The following is a 23,120-nucleotide window of genomic DNA, read 5'->3' as shown; positions in this document are numbered from 1 at the left end:
ATCTCAGTTTTAGTATGTTTGTAGTAGTAAGCTATTGACTTCCTTGTGTAAAATCTGGAATGTACCAATGATAGAATATGCTCATAAAAGGTACACTTAAATAACTGACAAAAGCATGAAACCAACTAGCCAGATGACTCACCTAATTACTTTCTCTGAGGCCTCAGTTTTTTAGGAAAATTGAAGATTTCTATCCATTGCTTTCAACCTCACAGGATTGGCAATTTCCCAATATGGTAACAAAAAAAGAAAGATTCAAACTCTCTAAAAGGCACCAGGCAAATCTCAAGATGGAAGGTGGAAATATGTATTTAGTTGGCCAATCCTTTAGCAAATATTTGCTCATGAGCTATGTGCAGCACCTACTTAAACATCACTGGATCTTCACCAGTAAACATTTTATATTTTGGTGGAAATTGGCATGAACAAAAATAAATTGCTACTTATCTAGCACTTGCTGGATTTCACCACTGATGCAGCACTTCCAAGATTTCAAGGGCTTTGTGCATGGTGGTCTCAATTATTCAACCTTCTTATGGCCGTTATCAACATGGCAGTGGTGAACTGAGGACTGACTACATGCCTGGTGCTAAAGCAAATGCTTCCCCTTCACTTACCCATCCTGGAACTTAGGAGAGGGACACATGCATCCAAGGAAGCTGATTCAGGGGAGAGGGCAGTTGTATTCACAGAGCTTGTAAGTGGCAGATTTCCACCCACCTCTACTGAATCCCAGAACTCACAGTTTTAGCAACCAGTCAGAAGACGTTTTCTCCAACTCAACACAGACTGAATTCATAGGGATGCAGATTCAATAAATGATACACAACACAGTGCCACGATTTGAGCCTGATTTTATATCCTTGCAAAGCTTGTCTTTCCTCCTCCATGACACAGTTTAGTAGCCAGACATCAAGAACTCAAACCATTCTGGGACTCAGAATGATAGTATGTGACTTAAAGAGGAGTTATCTGAAACAGTTGAGCCTCAGAAAACTATTCTTTTAAAGCCATTTTCTTTTTAAAGACTGTAAGAAATCTTATTTATAGTGTTTAATTTCACATTTCATTTTATTTTCCTTTTTCTGTTATAACCTGCTGATTTCATAGGATGTCTTATTTTATGATGCATCCTTTAATTTTTTCTATTATTTCACACTGGGTGTTTTAATAGGTTTTGAGAAAATTTCCTTTTCTTTCACAGAAAGAGACTTCTTTCTTGGAAAGATTTTCTTTGGTTCATTTCCAGCTGTGGAATAGTCTCCTAAGCAATATCAAAGGTTGTTTGCACTGTTCTCTTCCATAGGTCTATGGAGATGAGCTTTTAATATTTATTTCCAAGGGCTGTTTTCTTTTCTCTGTTTATACCCTGCTGTTGAAATGAGCAGCTTAGTAAACTTCTTAATAAAGGTGATTGAAGCATTTCCTTTCACTTCTATTTCTAGTTTTTTGAGATGACAATGTTATATGCAGTTTCAATTTGAGTGTTTCAAACTTCTAGTGAACTTGAAATGCCCTATAAATGATACTGAAAGTATCAACTGGCATAGTGTCAGCTGAGTTTAGAATTATACTGTTTTGAGAACACAATTCTGCTTTAAAATGATTGTTTTGTAATTAAGTCTCCATTGTCTTCTATAATAAAAGTTTCCTCTGGAATGTCCATAGTATATTTCAAGGCAGTAGAAAGTCTGATCCTAAGACACTTAGTGAGTAATTCACCAAAAATACAGTGTTAAAGGGAGAGACTCTAGCACAAAAGTTATTTCTTCATGTTGGGTAAAAGTTATTTCTTCATGTTTTTTGTTTTGCTAAGGCTTGATTATACCTACACATCCATCACCATCTCAATTAAGTCACTCCTTATCTTCCATACAGTTAAATAAATGATAGCCTACTATTAGCAAAAGTATTTACCACAACACAACTTGTTTCTTCTTTTCAATGGTTTACTGGGCTCAAAGTAGAAACTGGCAGAATGTGTCACAGGTTTGTTTAAAATTACATGTGCCAGAAAAAATCAGTAGACAGGTTAAAAGAAGCTTAGTGTTTCCATTATCTGTCCAAGATATACAGGAGTCAACGTGAAACTGCGGACTCTGATACATGATCCAAAGGCAAAGTGAGTTCTAAAGATTAAAAGTGACCCAGAAGGGCTGCATAAAGCATTGGCTCTTAATCGCACCAAAGCCATCAACACCATCAATTTTAAAACTCTCTCACAACATGGTATTTGATGAAAACTTTTCTATAGTATAAAAATGAAATTAATGCTATCATGTTTATGCCATATATTACTTGAAGCTAGCTAAAAGAATGTCTCAGTCAAAGCTCTCACAGGATAATAAAATACCCAGTGTTCTGAAATGAAAGTAAAAATCTGTGAAATTTGAGTTCAGTGGTTCTAGAAATTTCTATATAGCAAATGCTAGAAAAACCTGCAAGTTGGAACATATCCTCAAGTTCTTAAAAGGATATTGTTGATTGTTTGTGAATAGTGACTGAATAATTAAAAAGAAGAAAACTTTCAATGTGTGCTAAATCAAAGTCACTTAGAGGCAAGAAGTTCTGGAGTGTTACTGTATTATTTGGGGATTATAGAACACAATAATGTACTGTGTATTTCAAAACCTACCAAAACTGTTTTTTTATTTTTACATAAAGTAGTCAATGGGGAAATGCCTATGCTTATTCTGATTTAAACACTGCACAAAGCAAACATACATCCAACCTGAGAAACAAATGAAGAAAAAGTTGCGGAGAGTAAAAAAAATGTTTCTTAGCCTCATATAAACTATAAACTAAAAACTGACATAAAGAAAAGAATGGAAGCTAACCAATTTAGAAAATCATTGCATCACAAGAAAGAGAAAAACCGAGCATAAAATAATAAAATGCAGTTAAAAATATCAGTAGGATGTTCTTGTATATCCATAATTATTTTAAACGTAAGCAGATTAAATTTTCTAAAAAGACATCGAGTATTTGAATACAAAAAATACTTAACTATATTCTACCAAAAAAAGATGTATTTCAGTTTCATTATACTAAATAGATTTTAAATTTAAAAATGTAAAAGGAAACAAAAATATTTGTTATATAACAATCAAGGAAACTAATCAGCATAAAGACAAAATAATGATATCATCTACATACAACTTCAGAAAGTCCAAAGGTAGAAAACATATATTTATTTTCTGGCAATTATTGACTGGATCATTAGCTTTCAAGTCAGTTTGTAAACTGATAGTCTTTAGGTACAATGGATAATTTTCAATGTCTACATTTAACATCTCTCAGTAGCCTCATGTCTGAAGATCTTTTGTAGGGCTACCAGTTCCTTTAGTGAGACAGATGTGTTTTCTTGGATAACTGAAGGAAGGCTAGACATTCGTGTCATCTCAGAATCCAGTTCTCGTGTGGGATCAGAATCATGGGTGGGTCAACCTCTTGAAGCCTCTGTACCGTGCAATTCTCTCTGATGGAAAACCTTGGCCTCCTGTCACAGGGAGAATAATAACACATATTTGCATTCTTCTCTAAGCATCCAGTGTTCCTTAATAGAGCTTTATTTCTCTTTACAACCTATGCCATGGAAAAGTTGCACAAGATGAGAGACACCAGCTGTCTCTCTACTGTGGGGCCCAGATACTGGAGGCAGATATTCTGGCCCAGTGGTGACAAAGTGGTAACTACCAGTCACTTCTTTTATAGCAGATCACTTTCTGCTGACAGACGTTATAGGCCAAGCTAAGGGCCTTGATTATGTTTGATTAGTGGATTTTTGTATGAAAATGACTATTTCCTTTATAATATACTTGGTTCCAGGTGAACTACCAATTCATTAAATTATCAAATGCCACTAATTCTTCTATATGTGAGTGATGTTATAGACTTAGAAATAACCAGAAGCATAGTTTTAGTATGGACAAGTGTACTTTACTCAGGACAAAAAAAATAGTCATGAAGCATAAAACATATATATGTTTCGACTGTGAAAATAATCTAGGCAATGAAATAGAAGGGAGAAGACAGTGGAAAGGACTGTAGACTGTGTCTAAACTTGAGCTATTTTTCAACTTATCTACAAATGGAATTGATGGCAAAGGGATACAGAAAACAAATGGCAGGGTCAGCCTGTACTAGGTTTTCAGAAACCAGGTGTCATTTTCTCCTTCTTCCTCTTCCTGGGAACAAGCCAGAGAGATTACAACTCCTCCCCAAATGCCTACCATGCCATCGTGTCACATGGGTAAGCCAGGACTGTCTGTGGGGACCACTGATTTGCTCAGCTATAGAAAGTGGAAAGCCTGTGATTGTCTTTGCTGGGGCTGGTGTTTAAGCCTGTCTGGATATACCACTCTCTAGCCAAACAAACCAAACTCAAAAAGAGGGAACTCTGCCAACCCAAACTTTCAAACCCAACATTAAAATCACTGGAATTACTGTCATGCTGCACTCCAATATAAATGTTGTCACATTGGTCCAGACCAGCAGCTTGGGAGGGGCTGAAGGCGTTGGTGGAAAATCCTTCGGCGTCATTGACTAGCTCTTGTTGGCAGAGCCAGGGAATGTTGCTGGCCCATCCAATATTATTCTCCTTTCGTTTCCTTAAAGCCTGTGTTTTAGCAGGGCCCACTATTCTCCATCAGCCAGCTGAAGGACCCAGTTATTCTACCACTGCTTTGCTTCAAACCTTCTCTCTCCTGGGCCAGGTGGGCCCAATAAAATTCTAACTAGTTTCCCTTCTCCCTGTCTTACTTATATATGGTGTTATTGTTGTTGAGGATACACTTCACAAGAGCACATTCCAGCCATGTTTATCTTCTCGAAATTCTTTAATGAGTTAGAATTCAAAAGTATCGCTCCTTAAAACTCTGAGCTCTGGCCATGTTTTCCGCACAACTGTGAGGCCAATGTCTCTGGGCCATGTTCCATGGACCTTTTTCATGCACTTCCAGGGGGTCTGGGTTGACAGCCTGACATTTTAGTGACTCTTCTCTTCCTGGGGGTGTGACATCTCTGGAGAGAGGGTTTATGAGACGACAACGTATCAGTGAATGATTGCTTGGACGGCATGCAGATGGTTCATGGAACACAGGGCTTTTATGGAGATTTTTTATAGGGTACAGAGAAACAATGCAAAGAAACTGGACTGGTAAGGTAACCAGAGGTCAACCCCTACTTCCAAAAACTTTGCTCCATATTATTTGTAAAAACTTTAGCTTGTGTTTTAAGAAACTCTGAAGAATCTCTTTACCTTAGACTTCCTAACAGGGAAGATGCCAATCAGCTCTTCTGTGCTTTCAAGAAATGCTGTGTACATTCTCATGTTGCAATACTTATAACATTTTCTCAGGGATGGTTGTTCCTAAAATCTCTATCCTTCCATAGATAATTGATATTTCTCTTGCTTGTCATTATATTCTCTGAGCTTTCTGAAGGAGTTCAAACAGAAAAGGTTCATTGCCCGTTTGAGTACTATGCATAGTGCCATTGGTGACACTTGTGAACTGTTTATTATTTTTGCACCAGGAACATAAATTTCTTTTGTCTTCACTCCAGAGATATCACGTTCTCCAGGAACAGAGGAGCTGCTGAGGTATCAACACTCCACCAAAAACAACCTCTGACTGCATGCAGAAAGTAGAGATCCTTGACATACGTCACTTCGTATAAGAGATCCTGAGAACTGGGAACAATGGCTCATGCCATTGCCTACTCGAGGGGCTGAGATCTGAGGATCCCGGTTCAAAGCCAGCCCAGGTACTAAAGAGCATGAGATTTGTGTCGCCAATTAATCACTACAGAAGGGGAAGCAGGGCTGTGGCTCAGGGGTAGGGTTGTAGCCTTGAGCTGACCAGCTCAGGGACAGCACATATGCCCAGATTTCAAGCTCCATGACTCACAAAAAAAAACCCACCACCAACAATAAAGAAACATATAGATCCTGGAACTCCTTCATATGGTTTTAAGATAGACACAGCCTGGGCTAGAGAATGTGTGGTCAATGTTATTTAATTTAATTATTTTAATTGATGCTCCGAATAGCTCTGCAAAAAGAGACAGTCTTATTATTCCAATTTTATCACTATTAAAACATATTTTATGTAGCCAATAATCAGTATTAGCTATGATTTATGATGGCAGAATCCAGAATTTTCTGCATGAGAACAATTCATGAATTGAGGCAGTTATCATCTCTGCAAGGCAATTTCTAATCTCTTCAGTGGAATGCTGACATACCATTTGTGAAGTCTATTAGATATCTTTGACCTATGACATGAGCATCTGCTATTCCATGAATAGAGAGTCAGTCTAGTAAAGCTCACCTTCCTGTTTTGCCTGCTGCCCCAGCTTGTAGCCATAATCAGCCCTGAGCTGAAAGCCGCAGGAAGAGTTTTCCTACACTGGCACCATAGCCACATTTGCTTCATGCTTTCCCCTACTCCGCAATGTCCTGAGACATCAGATGGGAAGAATTCACGAGGACAGCATCATTTCAAAGAAACCCCTAGAATAGCAAACATAGTAGACTTCATTTGACATAACAACTTACACCTATCCCTTGCACAATATGTACATAACAGCATATTGTGTTCATCTGTATTATGGGAAATTTTTATGTTGCATTTTAAATAATTGTAGTGACAAGGCATCATCTTGAGAAGATTATCATCCTGGGAAAAGAAGTGAAATCTTATTTAAGTATTGCATTTTTTTTATTTTGGGGGAATTTTTACTCAAGGCTTTGAATATCTCAGGAAAAAACAACATAAACCTGGGGGATATCCCTAACGGTCTCTGCTTCAGTTGCTTTTGATAGTCTTAGTTTGTACCCACGTGAGGTTGGACAGTAGTCCACTTATTTACTCCCGTTGACCAGCTAGGGTGTGAATTAGACCATGGAGCCCAAATTCCATTGCTCCAATTGGCTTTACACAAATTGTTTTGTCTGGACTGGCCTGAATTGCCACCTCTCTAGTAGCGAGGATTTCAGCTATGAGCCACCATACCTGCTCTAACATCGGAGGCTTGAAAAAGATAAAATCTAAGGCTCTGTCACAGAGCCAGCGTAAGCATTGGTATCATAACTTGAAGTGAGCACAATACATCTGAAACATATTCTTTTGCTATATATTACATTATCAGTCATATTTGGGATCTTATCTGAGTTAAGAAGACAATTCGATCACCATCTTGAACCTAAGCCACAAAGAGACACATGATCAAGAAATATCTAAAGACAAATAACTCATGTGAGAAATAAACAGTGTTGTGTGGTCTGGAGAGGTTGGGAACAGGGGCTCACGCAGCCTCTAGGGACAGACAAAATAAATGACAGTAGGTGGTAACTGATGTGATTAAAAAGTTAAGGACCATCTCTGGGGAGGTATTATTCATAAACAGGGTACACAATACTCCTGTGCGCCTTTTCAGTCTGGACAGACACTGGCCAGATTCACACAGTACTGCTTCCATGATATTTAAGGAGCTTTCAAGAAGTGATCACTAAGATGTTCTACATGTGTTTTTCAAAAGCTCTTGTAGCTAAGCCAAATAACCAATTAGACCAGCCTAAACAAATTCTTAACCTTGGGAGAGTTTCCTCTACCTTAGGCACATGTAAACATTTACAGAATTATAAAAATTGTAAGACTGGGGAAATATAACGTAAGCAGCTGTTTGTAAAATAAAGTCTTCCTAACTTTCCATTTCCACAAGTTTCATAATTTCTTTTTCCTAGAGAAGTATCAGGATATTTTAAAAAACATTGCTCTATATCTACCATAAAACTTTAAAGCCATATAGATACTGAAATTGCATTATATATGTATGTTAAAAGTCCATTATTAGACTATAATTCAATCTTAAAATCAACTATAAGTAAAAAAAGAACACACCAGCTTAGAAAAATATATATGGTTCATCAGAACTTATACCCAAGCCTACACAATGGCCAATACACCTTTGTGGTTTCACAAAAGAATTAATTGATTTAAACAATGTTTTCTCCACTACCAAATAAAGTCAAATAAAAACTTCTACAATCCTTAAACTTAGTATTATATCCTATTTTTTCCCCTTTTGCCAATCATGGGGCTTGGATACGGGGCGTGGGAGCTGTCCCTGAGCTCTTTAGCTCAAGGCTACCGCTGTACCCTTGGGCCTAGGTGTTGTCCTTGAGCTCTTCAGCTCAAATCTACTGCCCTACCCCATAAGCCACAGCCGTACCACTGGTTTTCTAGTGGTTAATTGAACGTAAGAATCTCCTGGTCTTTAGTGTCTGGGCTGGCTTTGAATCTTGATCCTTAGATCTCAGCTTCCTGAGTAGCTAGGATTACAGGTGTGAAAAAAGCTTCTACTTACTTTTGCTTTATGTTTTATGAATCATAACTTTATATGTAAATGTGTATCACAGTGATGTTGAAAAATTTACATCTGTTTGTCTTGGCAAAGGCTGTGAAACCAGCTCCTGATAGAGCTAGTTTAGGAACACGCTCTGGACAAATGGACCCTAAAGTGCTCATTCTTGTATCTCTTCTCAATGGTAAACACCACACCCCATTCAGAATTCCAAATGAATTATAACAAATTCAATATAGGACATTTTCTTGAAACCTTGCTTTTAGTTTGAATTTATGCCCATTTCAAATATTCTTTCCCAGTATAAGCATAATTGTGAGGATAGAAAAGGGAAAACTTAATAACTATTATTGCCTTCTGCTCTCATTTTTGCTGCTCACTTCACAGTATTGAATTTCCTTTTCAAATTTAACTAATATTATTTCAACTATTCTTTCCCAATAACTTAGCTAAATTCATAAAAAAATACTGAGCAGAAACAATGTTAAAGAAAAGTAAATATTTGTACTATTGAACATCTTCCATTTTTAAAATATAATTTAAAAAATTATTTGTAAGTGAAAAAAACTAAACAAATAGTTTTTGGCAATAATAATAATAATAATAATAATAATAATAATAATACACATGTCCTTTAATTCTATTCTTTTCTACAACTATAATATATTTTTCTATAAAAGAGAGTTCAGAACAGCAGATGAATTCTAATTGTACTTGTAATGTAAGATCTTACAAGGGACAATTGAGGAAAATTACTTTGTATTTGTTTGGAAAAATATAGACAATGACAAATTAAAGGACAAGAATGTAGCTTGTGTACATGTCAGACAGATTCACAGAACAGAAAATGTGCCAAGGCATCTGGCAAACCAACTGGCTCTTCTCTTTCCTGTTAAAAAACTTGTTAGCACTCATCAGAGATGTGTCATTCTTTCTGACAGCAGCATAGAATTCCATTGTGTACAAATACCACAACTTGTTGATCCACTCATCAACTGAGGGACATCTAGGTTGGTTCCATATCTTTGCTATGGTGAATAGTGCTGCAGTGAACATTGTTGTGCTAGTGGATTTAGTATGTCCTTGTTTCTGGATGGTTGGGTAAATGCCAAGTAGTGGTATTGCTGGGTCATAGGGGAGTTCTATGTTTAGCCTTTTGAGGCACTACCACACTGCTTTCCATAGTGGTTGAATGAGTTTGCACTCCCACCAACAGTGTAGTAGTGATCCCTCCTGGCCACATCCCCTCCAGCATCTGTTATGATTCGTTTTCCTGATCCTGGCCATTCTAACTGGAGTGAGGTGGAATATTAGAGTTGTTTTGATTTGCATTTCTTTTATGACCAGAGATGTTGAGCATTTCTTCATGTGTCTATAGGCCATTTTTGTTTCTTCTTCAGAGAAGACTCTCTTTAAGTCTTTGGCCCATTTTTTAATGGGATGGTTGTTACTTTGGAGATTAGCTTTGGAGTGATTCAATTTTTTGAGTTGTTGATATATTTTAGATATGAGGCCTTTGTCCATTGTTTGGTTGGTGAAGATCTTCTCCCACTCTGTAGGCTTCCTGATTAGTTTACTAGCTATGTCCTTTGCCATACAAAAGCTCTGCAGTTTAATGCAGTCCCACTTATCCAGCCTTTCTCTGATTTGTTGTGATTCTTGGTCCTTATTAAGAAAGTTTCGACCTGTGCCAAGGAGGCCTAGTGTATCTCCTATTCCTTCCTGTAAAGTTTTCAGAGTGTCAGCTTTTACCTCCAGGTCTTTGATCCATTTGGAGTTAATTCTAGTGCAAGGTGACAAAGAAGGATCCAGCTTTAGTTTTCTGCAGGTGCTTAACCAGTTCTGCCAGCACAACTTGTTGAAGAGGCTGTCTTTCTTCCATTCTATTTTTTTGGCTCCCTTGTCAAAGATTAGGTGGCCATAGGTCTGTGGTTTAATATCTGGGTCCTCAGTTCTATTCCATTGGTCTTCAGGCCTGTTCCTGTGCCAGTACCAAGCTGCTTTGATAATTATAGCTCTGTAATAGTTTTTAGAACATAATCAAAATTAGGCTAAGGGTTTGTATATCATAGATACATATTAATTTATGAAATAAAACGTTATGTCTATAGAGTCATAGTCAAATCCCTTTCTTTCAACACCAAAATTTCAGGACAAATCTTTCTATCCCTATGGGCATTAAGCCTGTGCACTATAATTCTAGCTACCGAACAAGCTGAGTTATGAAAAGAGAGGTTCAAAGCTAGCTCAGGCATAAACTGCCAAAAAGCCAGAAGTGGAGCTGTGGCTCAAGTGGTAGGGCACTAGTCTTAAGTAAAACAGCTCAAGGAGAGCACCAAAGCCCTAAAATTAAGCCACAGACCAGCAACTATATATATATATATATATATGCATATATATATACATACATTCCTCAAGGGCTTTTCATATTCACAAAAGCAAACATATTTTCAGGACTCAATCTCTGAAGGAAACATAATTGTGTTGACAATGAATGCCATCTTATCTTTTCCATGTCATAATGCTAAGAATATGATTGTACTGCTCCACAACTTACTGTGACAGCTCAGATGTTTAAATCAGTGTTCTTATTCCAAATTATTGTTGCTTTAGGTGACCATACTAAAGTATTTATAACTGTGTTCCCTACTAGGCTGCACAATGGTGTGGCTATGTCTGTGTTTAACATTACAGATTTTGAACTAAGCAAAAAGAAAATCTAAGCCCTTCTCTTCCTCAACATATATTAAAAATGACATAGTCTCTCAGCACAAATGCCATATTGACCCCAAAAAAGTCACTTCACATCTGTGTGTTTGAAGGGAAGGAGTTTTATTTTTTATTTTTTCAAGTCTTTTCTATTCTTTTTTCCCATACATTTTTATTGTAATTAATAGAGGGTTACATTATATTCACCATATAGAGGGTGCATTACTTCACATACATTAATACCTTTTCTCATGTCTTGGTCCCCATTTCCCTCCCCCCACCCCCACCCCTCATCTTGTTTTCCCCCCTTCCCTATCCAATTTCAAATAACCAAATACGCATATATCAGATAACAAGGTGAAATACTGTAACAATATGAGATAACCAAGGGACAGTAAAAGAGATGAGAGATAACACAGAACATTAAGGATAACAATTACTCATTATATGGCTTTTGTTTCTATATCCTGGAGGTCCTTTCATTTAGCGTCATACTACATGGCCTTATGCATCTATGTTTTGTTCTATTGTAAATCTCTGGTAGGAGAAGCCAAGCTTTTACTGATTATGACAGTAGAAACCATTGAGGGAAACCCTTGAGTCTATGTTCCTTTGAGTCTGGCTTACTTCACTTAATATGATTTTTTCTAAGTCTTTCCATTTCCTTACAAATGGGGCAATATCGTTCTTTCTGACAGCAGCATAGAATTCCTTTGTGTATAAATACCACATCTTGTTGATCCACTCATCAACTGAGGGGTATCTGGGTTGGTTCCATATCTTTGCTATGGTGAATAGTGCTGCAATGAACATCGTTGTGCTAGTGGCTTTAGTATGTCTTTATTTTTGGACCATTGGGTAAATGCCAAGTAGTGGAATTGCTGGGTTATAGGGGAGCTTTATGTTTAGTCTTTTGAGGAAGGGAAGGAGTTTTAGAAATCAAATTTCCAGCTCTTATATCCTGGTCATTACTGAACACTCTACCAGTTCATGCTTCTCCAAACGATCTTGTAACTGAACATTCTAATCACAAATGTTCTTTCAGTGACTTTCTCCTAAATGTTAAGCAAAGGAGCATTACAGGTTGAGAGATGGAATTTCAAATCCTGCTTCTAGTTGGGGGCTCATCTATTTGAGATCTTATCCCTCTCTCCCTCCCTTCTTTCTTCCTTTCTCTCCCCAGCCTTCTTTCATTCACCAGTGCTGGGCTGAACTCAGGCCCTGGACGCTGTCCCTGAGCTCTTTTGCTCAAGGGTAGCTCTCTACCACTTGAGCCAAAGTGCTACTTCTGTCTTTTTGCTGCTTAATTGGAGATAACAGTTTGACTTTTCTGTCCAGGTTAACTTTGAATTGCGATCCTCAGATCTCAGCTTCCTGAGTAGCTAGGATTATAAGCATGAATTACCAGTGCCCAGCTCTGATCTTTTGGTAATCTACTTTAGTCCAGAGTCAGATTTGTTGCTGTATAAATACTGCCTTTGTCTGAGCACCCTAAATGTAGTCATTATTCCCAAATGCTAAAAGTTCTGTGATGAAGTATCCCTCAAGTGCCATTCTATTTCAGAACCTTTGGGCTCTTGTTCACACTTGCAGAATCATTGAATAAAATGGAGTCTTCTGTTTCTGTTCATTATAAACACTTGGCACTGAGTCTTTAAAAATGTCTTCTACTGATATTTTCAGTATACTTAAGAAAAATTGTCAGTACTTTGTGCTGAACTTTTAGTTCACAATCAAAGGTAAAAGTATAATTATGACATGGTGTGGCACTACCTGCCTATAATCTCAGCGCTCAGGAGGCTTAGGTAGGGCAATCACAAGTCTGGATTACATACTCTAAAATGTCTGTCTGTATCTATCATTTGTTTACACACACACACATACACACACAGCCTCCTTTTGTAACATTTCATTTAATTTGTGTGTTCCATAATGACCCAGAAGGAAAAACAGAAATTTTCCTCTTCCAGCAGTGATGCAGAAGGTCCAGTGAGAAGGGACTGTATATGGTACATAAAAACTGATGGCTGATGGGGCATCTACCCTAAACATCATGACCCAAGATATTATAAGGACACCTGCTCAGCTATGTTCATCTCTGCACTATTCACCATAGCCAGGCGATGGAAACAATCCAGATGCCCTACTGCAGATGAATGGATACAGAAAATGTGGTATGTATACACAATGGAATTCTACATAGCCAACAGACAACATAAAAAAATGGCATGCACAGGGAAGTGGATGAATCTAGAGTGAATCATGTTGAGTGAGACAAGTCAAGACCTAAGGAGCAAAAGGCACATGGTATCCTTAATATGTGGCTATTAAATCCAAAGAGTACAAGAACGAGGACTCAATAACTGCATACCCAAAGTTATGGGCATGGTAATGGAAATAGAAACATAACTATATAGACATAAAAACCTATGACTCTATAGACATGTTTTATTTCATAAATTAATATGTTTTAATGACATACAAACCCTTAGCCTAATTGTGATTAAGTTCTAAATACTAAGTCCCAGTGATTGTAAATAGAGATTCCCTCCTTGAACACTTGTGTGGTAAACTTGTCATTTAAAATATGATGTAAAAATCAACTTTAATAAATTCCTAAAAAAAACCTGACACCTGATGGAGGAGGAAGAATGGTGTTTGATTTTCAATGTCACATGACCACAAGAGAAGATGAAAAGACATGTGCCATTCTAACTTGTCCTTGATATTAAATATCTTCAGGCCATCCCTGTCAAAAATAGTTCATGAAACAGATTTTTTTCCTTCTTTCTTGCTTTCTATTTTCTTTCTCATTTTTTTGGCAGTCCTGGGGCTTGAACTCAAGGCCTGAGAACTGTTCTTGGGTTTTCTCAAGGCTAGCGATCTACCACTTAAGCAGTAGCATCACTTCCAGTTTTTCTATGTATGTGGTACCAAGGAACTGAACCCAGGTGGGTCTTCGTGAATGCTAGGCAAACACTAGGCCAAACTCCTGATCCCTCTTTTATTTATTTATTTATTTATTTATTTATTTATTATTTAATTGGTTGTGGGACTTGAACTCAGGGCCTGGGCACTGTTCCTGAACTAATTTTGCTCAAGGCTAACACTCTACCATTTGAACCACAACTCCACTTCTGGCTTTTTCTGTGAATAATTAAATATTAGAGCCTCCTGGACTTTCCTTCCTAGGCTGACTTTGAACTGTGATCCTCAGATCTCAGCCTCCTGACTAGCTAGGCTTACAGGCATGAGCCATGGATTCCCAGATTAGGCTTCTAGTTTTTCAGACAACAAATATTAAGGCAGAGAAGTTCTAGGCCATCATTTGAAGTCCCAGCATTGATAAATCAATAGTAACGGAAATGTAGCTGTGGTTCAAGGGGTAGAGCACTAGCCTTGAGCACAAAAGCTAAGGGATAGTGCCCAGACCCCAAGTTCAAGCTTCAGGACTAGGAAACACACACACACACACACACACACACACACACACACACACACACACACAAATAAATTGGCCAATTAAATAATAATAATAATAATACATATTTTCTTTTTTCTCTTTTGAAAAGTTCTCAAATCTGCCAGCTCTATAGATATCCCTCTCCCCTATTTGGGAATATGCAACTATTCTTGGCATAACAACTAATGAATGATTACAAAATCAGAAATTGTTTATTCCAAATTCCAGAAGTTACTGAAATATCATCTTTGGGAAAATAATATCTATAAAGCAATATTAGAAAATAGGGTTAATTTTCAAAGAGAAATGAAGTTTAGAGGTGAGTTTAACCATCTTTTCAAAAATACCTAAGTCCATGTGTCAGATTTTTCTCTGGCTGTTATATCAAATTACTATAGACCAACTGAGTTAAAAAAAAAAAAAACAAACAGATTTTGTTTTGGAGTCCGGAAGACTTGAATGTAAGGTGTCATCATTTAGGGTGTCAAGTTCCAATAAAGCTTTCTTCCAGGTTTGCTGTCTGCCCTTCCCTGAAGGACACAGAGCCCTAGAATTCTGAGCACCCAATTCAGGAAGTCTACAACTACAGTAGGTAATTGGAGCTGCTTTCATGACTCCCCAGTTCAAAAACTAGCTAGAGGCAGAAAAATAGCTCGCCCTCCACACTTCCATTTTGTATCTCCGTCCTTTGCCTTGAACAATTCTCTCTTGCAGTCACTTCGCAGATATCTTGGAACGTTAGGCCATGGCCCAGGCAGCAGGGATGTACTGTAACATGGCCACACCTTGAGCAAACCTGAGCCAATACATGTCAGACCCTTGAAGCCACTTCTGATGATCAGAATACACCAGTTATGGGAGTGTTTGACTATGTGTAGCTCTCCTTCCCTGTCCACAGTTAACCTGTAGCTTATGTCCATGCCTTGAAGATGGATGCAGAGGGAATGGAGTACTGAGTCACTATGGCTAGTTGTACCAAGTAATTCATCTCTTTCTGCCCTTTCCTGGGTCTCTTTATGTCTGGTTGTACTTAGCCAGACTAGACTTGTGGAACTCTTGGAGTATGGGTCTGGAAGTGGAAAACAACAGTTTCACAACCTCATAGCCTAATGATCTCCCAAAGACACCCCATCACATCGGGGTTGAGGATTACATGAATTTGGGGAGGTATGCAAACATTTCATTAACTCATCTTAATGAGTAAAAGTAAGGGAAAAAATAAAAGAGTCAGAGAAGGGGAAAGGAAATGGATTAAAGTAAAAAACAAAACAAAACACTATTTGGCCAAGTGCCTGTGGTTCATGTACTCAGGAGTGATTTAAAGTTCATCATGTGGTCTTGATTGATGTGGTACAAGATATATCTATATCTATATCCACACCTAGATCTAGCTAGAGATAGATATATGGAATATCCCTTAGTCACTAAAGGTAAGTGATTTTTAAAGAAGAGTTTTAATAGTGCAAAAGTCAATTTCTGGCATAAATGAAAGTATTAGATAAAGGAAAAAATTGTTAGCTATAACATGAAGACAAGCTGCCATTCTCTCCAACTTTGACATTTTGCCACCTGTACTAATCTGGGACCTGCTGGGTGAAAGGATTAAGAGACTCTTATTTCCAAATAATCACTAAAAAGCTAAGAGTGGAGCTGTGGCTCAAGTGATAGAAAACCAGCCTTGAACAAAAATGCTCAGGGATAGGAACTGAGCATGTTTAAGGCAGAAAAGTCTGTTAAACTCTTATCATCAATTAAATACCAGAAAAAAAGGCCTGAAGTGGAGCTGTGGCTGTAGCCATGGACTGCTACTCTTGACATAAAAGTGAACTGACCTGTCCCTGCATTCAAAGTCCCAAGATGAGAGGGGGGGAGAGGGAGGGAGGGAAGGGAGAAGGAAGGAAGGAAGGAAGGAAGGAAGGAAGGAAGGAAGGAAGGAAGGAAAGAAGGAATCATTTACTAAGAAAATAGGCACAATATAAATTCAAATGGAAGGCTTTCCTACCTACCAGAGAGTAAAACATTAATTGGGGAGTGGAAAAATATTCTACTGAGATTCTTGTAAAGAAATATCATATTTCAAAACTGGATTAAGGCCACATTAGCCAGGCCCTCCGCGGACGGACCTGCGCCCAGCCCCAGCTTGTGCAGTCGGGCACCCGAGCGCGGTTTCCCCCCCAGACACACACACACACAAAGTGGGAGACTGACACCCACAGGGCAGCCAAGGGATGCACTCACTCGTCAGCCCGGCCGCCCGGGGAGCACTGAAGAGGGCCATGGCCGACGGAAGAGCCCTGGGAGGCGGTCGTCTGGATCGCATGGCTTCAGCTGTGCACACAACGCCTCTGAAAGCGGCAGCGACAACCAGGACGCCGGTGGCTCGCGCCTCTCTGGCTACCTCGGGAAGCTGAGGTCTGTGGATCGTGGTTCGAAGCCAGCCTGAGCAGAAAGGCCTGTGAGACTCCTCGGCCAGTTACCCACCGAAAAGCCGCAAGGGAGGCTGTGGCTGGAGAGGTGGGGCGCCAGTGGCCGTGAGCCGGGGTTCCAGACAGCCTCCAAGTCCCGCCGGTCCTCCTTCTGTGCATCGGTGGACGGTTTCCCTGCGAGCTTGGCACTGGTGTTCCTCTGGGACGCACCAGCGCCCGTATTTGCGTGTGTGTGAGCCGGTCCTGGGGCTGGGACTCAGGGCCCGAGCACCGTCCCTGGGCTTCCTCAAGGCCAGAGCGCCGACACTCGAGCCTCAGCACCACTGCCACCTTTTTTCTGTGTATCTGGTACCGAGGAACGGAGCCCAGGCCTTCGTGCTTCTAGGCAAGCACTCCACCAGCAGGCCAACTTTTTGAACTTTCACCTGGAGGATAAAACTGCAAAATACTCTCAATTTTAGAGTTCCATGGATCCCATCGTCCCACAGGTGCACAAACAGACCAAAGAGGAAACCATTGGGCCAAGGTCTGAAAGAGAGCTCTACGATTCACTAGGGCTGGTTTTCCGGTTGCCTGTGTAATGAAAATCTATTTCCTTTGCAGCATCTTCAAATGATAATCAAGATTTAGATATTTTTGGTCTCCTTTGGAACTCAGTCTCAAGGAAAAACAAAACAAAACAAAATCAATCCCAGAAATGCCGGATTCTTTTTGTTTAGGCTCATAAATTATAGGGAACTCTCTCCCTCTGCTGGTGCCATGGTATAACTACAATGGGTAAAACTATACGGGGAATTTAGGAAAAACTAAAGAGTCTCAAGAACAAAAAAAAAAACAAAAAAAAACTGGATTAAGTGAGGAGACAAGGTTGTAGAATAGAGAAACACCCACTTCCCTTCTCACCCAAGGACTTTATTTTTTATTCTAGCACATAGAAACATTGTGCACAAAATTGATTTCTGGCGAAGGTTATCTCTCCAAAGAGTCATTTTTTATGGCATTGTATACAACTTTTTTGATACCCTAATCCTCAAAGACATCAGAGACACTCCTTTGTCATGGAAAGCCCATTCTTGCTGTTTTCTTGAGAAGACTTACATTTCTCTGGTGTCTTAAAGTTCTTAACTCATTGTGACTCTCCTCCCACCTTACCTAAATCTAACACCTTCTTCATAATCTGGTTATCACTAAGAGCATTAGACTATAGTCATATTAATTTGGAACCTAACTCCTCCCCCCCACAAATATTTGGTCTCTATGAGGTATATAGTTTCATTTATCTCAGTTCAGTTTCCTTTGTAAGATTTTATAAGAATCAGGCGAGTCTGTAGAGAAAAATACTTACAAAGGCAAGATTTGCTGTTCCATGAAAAAGAATCATGGTATATGTTCCCACCATCTTAACATATATAAGATATAACATATCTTGACACTAGAAGAAAGATAAAAAACTTGATGACATAGAAAAGACATTATGGATATCAACGCTTAGAACCTTAGTTTGAATTCTTTCTTACACATCAAGTTTACTGTACTGTAAAAACCACATTGACTTGGAAACTCTGTGACTCCCACAGTGACATAATAGGATATTCTATACATATATATTATATTTCTTGGACACTTTATTTGACATATTTTTTGTGTGGGGGGGTGGTCATGGGACTTGAACTGGTCCTGGGAGTTGTCCCTAAGCTCTTCAGCACAGGCTACTGCCCTACCCTTGAGCCAAGCCCAACTTCCCCTTTTCTAGAGGTTAATTGGAGATAAGAGTTTCAGGTCCTTTTGTGCTCAGGCTAGCTTTGAGCCTTGATCCTCAGATCTCAGCCTCCTAAATAGCTAGGATTATATAACTCTGGTTTCTCTTCAGATTCTATAAATCTACAGGTGTGAGCCACAATACCCAGCTTTTTTTTTTTTGCCAGTCCTGGGCTTGAGCTCAGGGCCTGAGCACTGTCCTTGGACTTTCTCAAGGCTAGAGCTCTACCACTTGAGCCTCAGCACCACTTCTGCCTTTTTTCTATGTATGTGGTACCGAGGAATCGAACCCGGGTCTTCATGCATGCTAGGCAAGCACTTTAACCACTAGGCCAAACTCCCGGCCCCGATGCCCAGCTTTTATCTCACATGTCTGTAACTTCAAAGTAAAATTGGACATGTAGCTTGTAGCTTGTGATAATATCCATCACAGTATCAGACACAGAGGACGTTTGGATCAAATATATCTTCCTCCCACAAAAACTTGTTTGATAGATCATTTTTTGTAATTCATCTCCACAGCAAAACAGCTATTGCTTATTTTTCAGTATCTATTGTACAGGTATAATTTGCACATGGCAGGCACTCTGCTTTAGACATATTTACAGCTCCTTGGTGATGGATATAGTGACAGAAATGCATATGTATGGAAGAAATTGTTAGCTGTAACATGAAGACAAAGTGCCATTCTCTAAAACTTTCTGACATCTTCCAACTGAGCTATTCTGGGACCTGTGGGTGAAGGGGTAAGAGACTCTTCCAAATAATTACCAAAAAGCTGAGCATGGAGCTGAGCTCTAGTGACAGTGTACCAGCCTTGAACAGAAATCCTCAGGAGAGCTTGGAATGTGGTTTAATGGTAGAGTGCTTGCCCGAGCATGCACCAAGTCCTGGGTTTGATTCTTTGGTACCACATACACAGAACAGGCCAGAAGTGGTGCTATGGCTCAAGCAAAAGGAAGCTCAGGGACAGTGCCCAGACCCTGAGTTCAAGCCCCTTGACTGGCAAATAATAATAATAATAATAATAATAATAATAATAAATCTCATGTTCCTATCACCCCCCCCCAAGTTTTCTGATTCTCATCCCTCCATGTTGATAGTTTACTGTGTCTTTCTTTGAGGGTCCAATTGAACATGTCATTTCTTCCTGATGCCCTTTTAGTATCCATTCTATCAGTGAGCAGTGCCCATTTATTCTATTCTGTGGGTTTAACTTATTCTATATAACCCTTAGAAAGGTTATATAAGTTCCACATCATTAATTTGTGTAAAAATATGATCCAATTCAATATTGCTTGGTAAAGACTTGGCCCAATCAAATATTAATTTTTATGTACTTAGTCTTTATTTGATATATAAAATAAAATTTATTATGCTATGAGTTATTTTTTAAAACACAAATAGTCACTTTCCTCATCTATTTTAGATGATTATTTTATTAGTGAAAATTGGAAGAAATGAGCCTTCAAATACCCAGGCAAGGTTCCCTCTGTCCCTCCATCCCTCCTTCCCCTCTCTCTCTTTCTCTCTCTCTCTCTCTGTTGTGGGGCTTGAACTCAGGGCATGGGTGCTGTTCCTCAGCTTTTATGTTCAGTGATAAAGTTCTACCACTTTGAGCCACAGCGTCACTTTTTTGTTTTTGGTGGTCAATTGGAGATAAAAGCCTCCTGGACTTTCCTGCCCAGGATGGCTTTGAACCATGATCCTCAGATCTCAGCCTCCTGAATAACCCAGATAATTAACAGATAATTAACATGAGCCAATTTCTATATGAGTATATTTTCAAAGAGAGCTGCTTATCCCTTGCTAGACAATGGATTAAGTGAACATGATATAAATTCAGTATTTCTGTGTTGAGTTTTGAGTAAAAACAGGGCTTTTCCCTTTGTTTATCAGTTGAACTGGATCAAGAAGCAAAATCAAATGATTTTCCTGCTGCCTGTGTAGCTCCAGTTATTAGGGAAGCCTTCTGGGCAAGTGTTAGCACCAAAATTGTGGGGGTTTATGGGTTTAGGGTAATATGTGCTGAAATTCACAAATATTCACAGCTTGAGAGCAGCTTGAAGGGGAAATTGTCAGAGGTAAACATGTATCTGCCTCAAAGGCTGTTGGCTTTGGCAATCACTGAAACAAGCAGGAAGAAAAATACGTGACTTCTACTGAGAGCAGTAGCCTTGAGTGTCCCCAGTTTACCACTCGAGGTTCTGCTCTTTTCTGATTTAGATATTTATTTGATAGAATGCCAATAAGTCCACTTTAAAGTCTTAACATAGCTCAGTCGGGTGCAGCCTCCGCTGGGGCGAAGAAAGGGAGGAAGGAAGAGAGGGTGGCGGGCGGGAGGCCGCAGGGAGAGGGGAGGACTCAGAGCGTGCTCTGGCCTCTGTCAGGGAGGGCACCCTCCTCCGACTGTCGAAGCGCAGCAGCTGGGTGCGGGGGGGGGGGGGGGGGGGGGGGGGGGGGGGGGGGGGGGCCGCGGCCCGGGGCTGCCTTCTGCGCCCGGGCCGCCCATGCTGCTTGAGGCCCAGCAGGCCCCGCCGGCGGGCCACCAGGTGGTGCACGTCCGGGGGGACTTGGAGACCGACCTGGAGGCGCTGTTCAACGCCCTCATCAACCCCAAGAAGGCCAACGTGCCTCCAAAGGTGCCCATGCGGCTCCACAAGCTGCCCGACTCCTTCTTCAAGCCGCCCGAGCCCAAGGCGCACTCTTGGCAGGCCAGCACCGACGCCGGCTCCGTGGGCGTCCTGGCCCCGCAGCACCTCTGCTCCCACTCCTCGCCCGCCTCCCTGCAGCTGGGCGCGGTGTCCCTGGCCGGGGCGGCGCCCTTGGCCGCGGCCGCGCCCTCCACCGCAGCCTCGCAGCACCTCCGCCAGCCATCCTTCGAGATCCCCGACGACGTGCCGCTGCCTGCCGGCTGGGAGATAGCCAAGATGCCGTCGGGCCAGAGATACTTCCTCAATCACATGGATCAGACCACCACATGGCAGGACCCCAGAAAGGCCCTCTTCTCCTAGATGAGCGTCGCCGCCCCCGCCAGCCCGTCCCTGCAGCAGAGCCTGATGACCTCGGCCTCAGGCCCTCTTCCTGATGGCTGGGAGCAGGCTACCACTCAGGACGGCGAGATTTACTACATCAACCACAAGGACAACACCACCTCCTGGCTGGACCCCCGGATCGACCCTCCTTTTGCCATGAACCAGCGGATGAGTCAGAGTGCCCCGGTGAAGCAGCCGCCACCCCTGGCATCCCAGAGCCCGCAGGGAGCCCTCCTGGGCAGTGGGGGCTCCAGCCAGCAGCAGCAGATGCACCTGCAGCAGCTGCAGATGGAGAAGGAGCAGCTGGGGCTGAAGCAGCAGGAGTTGCTCCGGCAGGCAATGCGGAATATCAATCGCAGCACAGCCAATTCTCCAAAATGTCAGGAGCTGGCACTCCGCAGCCAGCTGCCCACCATGGAGCAGGACGGGGGGCCCCAGAACCCAGCGTCTTCTCCCGGGATGTCTCAGGAGTTGAGGACGATGACCGTCAACAGCTCGGACCCCTTTCTCAACAGTGGCATCTATCACTCCCGTGACGAGAGCACAGACAGCGGGCTCAGCATGAGCAGCTACAGTGTCCCCCAGACCCCCGATGACTTCCTGAACAGCGTGGATGAGATGGACACAGGTGACACCATGAGCCAGAGCAGCCTGCCATCGTAGCAGAGCCGCTTCCCCGACTACCTGGAGGGCCTGCCCGGCACGCATGTGGACCTGGGCACCCTGGAGGGCGACGGGATGAGCATGGAGGGCGAGGAGCTGATGCCCAGCCTGCAGGAAGCCCTGAGCTCTGACATCCTCAATGACATGGAGTCCGTGCTGGCCGCCACCAAGCTAGACAAGGAGAGCTTCCTCACGTGGTTGTAGAGCGCGGGCGGCCGAGTCCCGGCTGTGAAGCCGCGGGCACCACATGCCCCCTCCCGCTCCTGGGAGCTAGACGCGCGGATGTCCGGCGACCCTGCGGCCCCCCCGTCGCTGCTGCTGCTGCCCACAGATCGCCGGCCTCCCCTCAGCCATCAGAGACACGCCACAGACACCTGTGTGTTTCTTTCGTTACTGTTCCTACTGTTGGTGTGGGGCCAGAAGAGCGACTGACGGGCGGACACCATTCCTGGGCCCGTCATGCCCATCGAGTCTGCAGACCTGCCAGCGACAGCGTCGTGTCCAGCGACAGGCGTCCATCACGGCACCGACCTGTCCGGGAAGCCATGTCTCCAGCGGCCAGAGAGGGGACGCAAGACGGGCCCGACAAGCCAGACATGGCCTCTGCTGTGCCATTTTCTGTGCGGATTGGAGGAGAGACTTGGCCGGGCCCAGGCTGCTGGCGCCGCCACCATCACCGTTCTTCTTCTACTGTTCGTT

The 23,120-nt window shown here is 41.4% G+C and overlaps 1 protein-coding gene across 1 annotated transcript; it reads left to right on the top strand.

Annotated features, from left to right (window-relative positions):
* Positions 1-21,194: 21,194 nt before the first annotated feature.
* Positions 21,195-22,625, top strand: LOC150066328 (transcriptional coactivator YAP1-like; the record flags this gene model as incomplete). Its single annotated transcript, XM_090329008.1, is given in 1 exon segment — positions 21,195-22,625. A coding segment is annotated over 1 exon segment (1,431 nt), but the record flags the coding sequence as incomplete, so codon positions are not given.
* Positions 22,626-23,120: the final 495 nt, after the last annotated feature.

This window comes from Megascapheus bottae, chromosome 2, assembly GCF_031878675.1.
Source record: "Megascapheus bottae isolate mThoBot1 chromosome 2, mThoBot2.hap1, whole genome shotgun sequence".
Taxonomy (NCBI): domain Eukaryota; kingdom Metazoa; phylum Chordata; class Mammalia; order Rodentia; family Geomyidae; genus Megascapheus; species Megascapheus bottae.
This window is presented reverse-complemented; position numbering and strand designations above follow the sequence as displayed.